This window comes from Sinocyclocheilus grahami, unplaced genomic scaffold (assembly GCF_001515645.1).
Source record: "Sinocyclocheilus grahami isolate Dianchi unplaced genomic scaffold, SAMN03320097.WGS_v1.1 scaffold878.1, whole genome shotgun sequence".
NCBI classification, from domain to species: Eukaryota; Metazoa; Chordata; class Actinopteri; order Cypriniformes; family Cyprinidae; genus Sinocyclocheilus; species Sinocyclocheilus grahami.
Window position 1 is genome coordinate 394421 of NW_015506057.1, and position 5046 is coordinate 399466.

At 35.9% G+C, this 5046-nt stretch overlaps 1 protein-coding gene across 1 annotated transcript in view; it reads right to left on the reverse strand.

Annotated features, from left to right (window-relative positions):
* The window catches only part of LOC107563547 (nuclear factor 7, ovary-like), an 11879-nt gene extending 11008 nt beyond the window's left edge, over positions 1-871 (reverse strand). Inside the window, exon 1 of the mRNA XM_016248449.1 lies at positions 820-871. Coding sequence (XP_016103935.1) covers positions 820-871 — 52 coding nt within the window. The remainder of the gene's footprint in view (positions 1-819) is intronic.
* Between the last annotated feature and the right edge of the window lie 4175 nt (positions 872-5046).

Genomic DNA, 5046 nt, shown 5'->3' on the forward strand with positions numbered 1-5046 from the left:
GGGACATAATTATGGATTATAATGACTTATACTGTCTTTTTACGCGTTGCGTTGCATCTCGCCGTGTAAACATAAAACCATGTCTGCATCCGTGATCAGAGAAATGACAAACAACAATTTTTGTTGTAATAATAATAATAATAATCAGTTTTATGCAGCATAATAGATGCAAATATAATTTTCCCATCAAAATGTTTTCAGAACAATCTGTTAGCCTAATTTTCTTCTCAAGTAGGATAAGGGGATAAGCTTATAACCAAATACCTGCTTTATTTGTTTGATCACGTGACTATATTTGTATTTGTGTTCATGTTATCTATCAACTTTATGTAAATCATCCTTGAGTTTTTGAAAGGCGCTATATAAATAAAACATTATTATTATTATTATTATAAATATTCTCACTACAGCATAAATTGTGTGGCATACTTCATAAACATTTCAACCCTTTTCTATGATGTCAAACACCAAATATACTGAAAGAAAAAAAACAGTTGTCCCAAAATGAAATCTCTCTGCTGTATACAAATCATTTCTTGCTCTGTAGGTCAAAAAATAAAATACATTATACATTATATTCCTCAGCAGCGAGGTATGGCAAACTCGCTATTTTTGAAGTAACTGAACATGACTTGATTGTTTGTAGAGAGACGCGCAGACGCAGGTAACACACACACAGTTGCATCTCTCTCTTTCAATAGAGAATTCATTCAAATAAATGTGATCTTACTGCACTATTTCATCTCTGTGTCTGATTTGAAGCGGGCAGAATGCTAGCGCTAATGAACCATAACTGACGAAAATAACCGTCATTTTTACTTTGGCAGAATGCTAGCGCTAATGAACCATAACTGACGAAAATAACCGTCATTTTTACTTTTCCGGCCAAGTATTGCGCTGTAAAGAGCAAAACTAGTTTTAACTTGTCTACAACTTGGCAAATGACCATGGAATAAGCGGGATAATCAACAGCTAGCCGTGCATTAAAGGATTTTAAACGAGCTTCGTGTCAGGTGGTTGTTTGCCTCCACGTCGTGCATTTAAAATCCTTGTACACAACCACCCTATAATGATAAAAATCCACCCAGTGTTTTTTTTTTATCTCCTAAAATCATTACCCCTTTCACAAATCAAGCCATTTTCAGCTTCTTGTCCGTGTCTTCTCGTCACACAGACCCAGGCCACGCCCACAATTGTTGATTGACACTAGCGTTTTACCTTAGACCCGCCCTGTGTTAGCTGTCATCAGTCCGCCATTGTTTCGACACTAGAGCAGATGTAGACAAGACCCTAAAAATCATATCAACTTGTGTAAAATGGGCATCCAATGACCCCTTTAAAACACCACCATGTCTTGTAGAGAACTGAAAACGGTTCATGTTTTTTGTTTTTTACCAATCATGATTTTTTTCCATATCCGATTCAGTTTTTTTTTTCTTTCTCCCCTCTCCAAGCAAAATTGGCCGATTCGATACCGGTTGCTGATTTTATTTTTATTTAAGCAAATTTTGTTGAACGGTTTTTTGTACATTTGCTCTATAACAGGCCAAACCAAAAAAAAAAGAAAAATAATTTTTGTAGGCAACCACTGCATTTCAATCATGATTCAAACAAAATGAAATGAAAGAATGGTCTAACTTTAACTTTGTGATATTATGCTACATTAGACACCTGCACAAAACCAGATGGACTGAATGAATATGCAAATTAATTTTCTGACAGCAGGTGGTGCTTATGAAACAGCAGTGATATAATGTTTCCTTGGTTAGTACAGTACAAAAGCACTGCTCTGCTTATACTACTTTATAGAGGTAGTAAGCGTCAGAAAAGAAAAAGTTTCTCAGAGAAAAATTACAAAGAGTTTGAAGTTATCATCATCATCTACAGTGCATAATATTATCCAAAGATTCAGAGAATCTGGAACAATCTCTGTGCGTAAGGGTCAAGGCCGGAAAACCATACTGGATGCCCGTGATCTTCGGGCCCTTAGACGGCACTGCATCACATACAGGAATGCTACTGTAATGGAAATCACAACATGGGCTCAGGAATACTTCCAGAAAACATTGTCGGTGAACACAATCCACCGTGCCATTCGCCGTTGCCGGCTAAAACTCTATAGGTCAAAAAAGAAGCCATATCTAAACATGATCCAGAAGCGCAGGTGTTTTCTCTGGGCCAAGGCTCATTTAAAATGGACTGTGGCAAAGTGGAAAACTGTTCTGTGGTCAGACGAATCAAAATTTGAAGTTCTTTTTGGAAAACTGGGACGCCATGTCATCCGGACTAAAGAGGACAAGGACAACCCAAGTTGTTATCAGCGCTCCGTTCAGAAGCCTGCATCTCTGATGGTATGGGGTTGCATGAGTGCGTGTGGCATGGGCAGCTTACACATCTGGACAGGCACCATCAATGCTGAAAGGTATATCCAAGTTCTAGAACAACATATGCTCCCATCCAGACGTTGTCTCTTTCAGGGAAGACCTTGCATTTTCCAACATGTCAATGCCAGACCACATACTGCATCAATTACAACATCATGGCTGCGTAGAAGGATCCGGGTACTGAAATGGCCAGCCTGCAGTCCAGATCTTTCACCCATAGAAAACATTTGGCGCATCATAAAGAGGAAGATGCGACAAAGAAGACCTAAGACAGTTGAGCAACTAGAAGCCTGTATTAGACAAGAATGGGACAACATTCCTTTTCCTAAACTTGAGCAACTTGTCTCCTCAGTCCCCAGACGTTTGCAGACTGTTATAAAAAGAAGAGGGGATGCCACACAGTGGTAAACATGGCCTTGTCCCAACTTTTTTGAGATGTGTTGATGCCATGAAATTTAAAATCAACTTATTTTTCCCTTAAAATGATACATTTTCTCAGTTTAAACATTTGATATGTCATCTATGTTGTATTCTGAATAAAATATTGAAATTTGAAACTTCCACATCATTGCATTGTTTTTATTCACAATTTTTGTACAGTGTCCCAACTTTTTTGGAATCGGGTTTGTAGCTGAAATGAACTCTGGCTTAGACCTTGTCTGAATAAACACGTTACCAAAATGTTAGTTGTTTTATGTTTAAAACACCCAACTTTTTTGGAATCGGGTTTGTATAATAAACCTGGCAATGGCATTGTATAATAAATATTGTTGACTCTGACAGATTGTTCATGTTGCTAGATTCTTCCATGCTGACGGCTGTGCACTAGAGTTGGAGTGTATCTCCTGTCGAAGAACATATCTAGACATTATGAACCATATGACTAGTAAGTAATACCTCAAACATACACTGCCTATAGGTTAAGGGTCAGATTTGTCATGTGTTTGAAAGAAGTCTTTTATGCTCACCACTGCTGCATTTATTTGATTAAAATACAGTAAAACAGTAATATTGTGAAATTATCATATTTTAATAACTATTTTCAATTTCAGTATGTTTTAAAAAGTGATCAAAGCTGAATTTTCAGCATCATTACGCCTGTCTTCAGTGTCACATGATCCTTCAGAAATCATGCTTTGTGAAAACAAGAATAAGTTACATTTTACAATATATTCACAGAAATATATTTTATTATATTATTATTATATGTTATTTTAAATAATAATAATATTTCACAACATTACTGTTTTTATATATGATCAAATAAATGCAGTTTTCTTGGTGAACATAAGAGACTTATTTCAAAAACATAAAAATCTTAAATAACAAAAGGGATTCGAATATTAATCCATTTATTCTAATAAAATCCAAGAAGCTCTTAAAAATATTAACATAGTCATTTTTTCCTCTGGTGATTTGTATTGTATACCCAGAATGCAATGCACAGTGACGTAGATTCCCATTCTCTATCTCCAAGCTACACACTTTCATACCGTTTACACTGGATGCGACAAAGTGACTTAAAAATTATTTGAACTTTGTCAGAACATCATAAATAGAACGAGGCATCAGTTTACTGTCAGGGATTTGTTATGTCGCGCCGCGCTGCATCAAGTGTAAACAGCATCACTGATTATAATAGGTTCTATTGTATTTTGTTGCGCCGTCCGTTGTAGACACGGTGTTAGAACTTATATTAAAGATCGTTACACATGATGTATGTATGATGCCATCCATAATTGATTGAACTTTTTTATTTCAGAGACTGAAAATCATCAATAAACCACAAGGTAATTATAACTTATTTCAAGAATAATAAGAATAACAAGAATAAATAAAAATGCATCTGACTTAATATTGCTTATTTTTCAGTGGGTTGAAAGTTCTCATTAAACACATTGCTTTCTTCTCACCTTTGTGCATTTTCAGATGTTGTGCGTATTTATGAATCAAAATGTTTAACTTTTTAACATCTTGTGCCGTCCGGTGTAGACACGGTGTTAGAACTCTTATTAAATATTGTTACATATGTATGTATGATGCCATCCATAATTGATAGAACTTTTCTATTTCAGAGACTGAAAATCATCAAGGTAATTATAACTTATTTCAAGAATAATAAGAATAAATAAAAATGCATCTGTGACTTAATATTGCTTCTTATTTTTCAGTGGGTTGAAAGTTGTCATTAAAGAACTTTGATGACTCTGAATATGATGTTGCTAAAAAGAACATTATTTTGTGTATTTGGTGTAATGAAATGTGTTTATGCGGTTTAAGGTTAAAAAAATACATTATTTTCCACATACTGTACATTATCGTTTCTCTTCTATGCCCCACCTTTCTGAAACGCGTCGATTTTTACAAAGCTCATCGATCTGAAAAGCGAGGTGTGCTCTGATTGGCCAGCTATCCAGTGCATTGTGATTGGCCGACTACCTCAAGCGTGTGACGGAAATGTTACACCCCTTACCATTCTGTGATGCCGTGTCCCGGCCGGAGCAACGAGACAAAAACATTAAAACCCATTATAAACGAGGCATTTGTTGCATCCAGTGGGGACATAATTACGGATTATAATGACTTGTGCTGTCTTTTTACGCATTGCATTGCATCGCGCGCATAAACATAAAACCATGTCTGCATTTGTGATCGGAGAAAT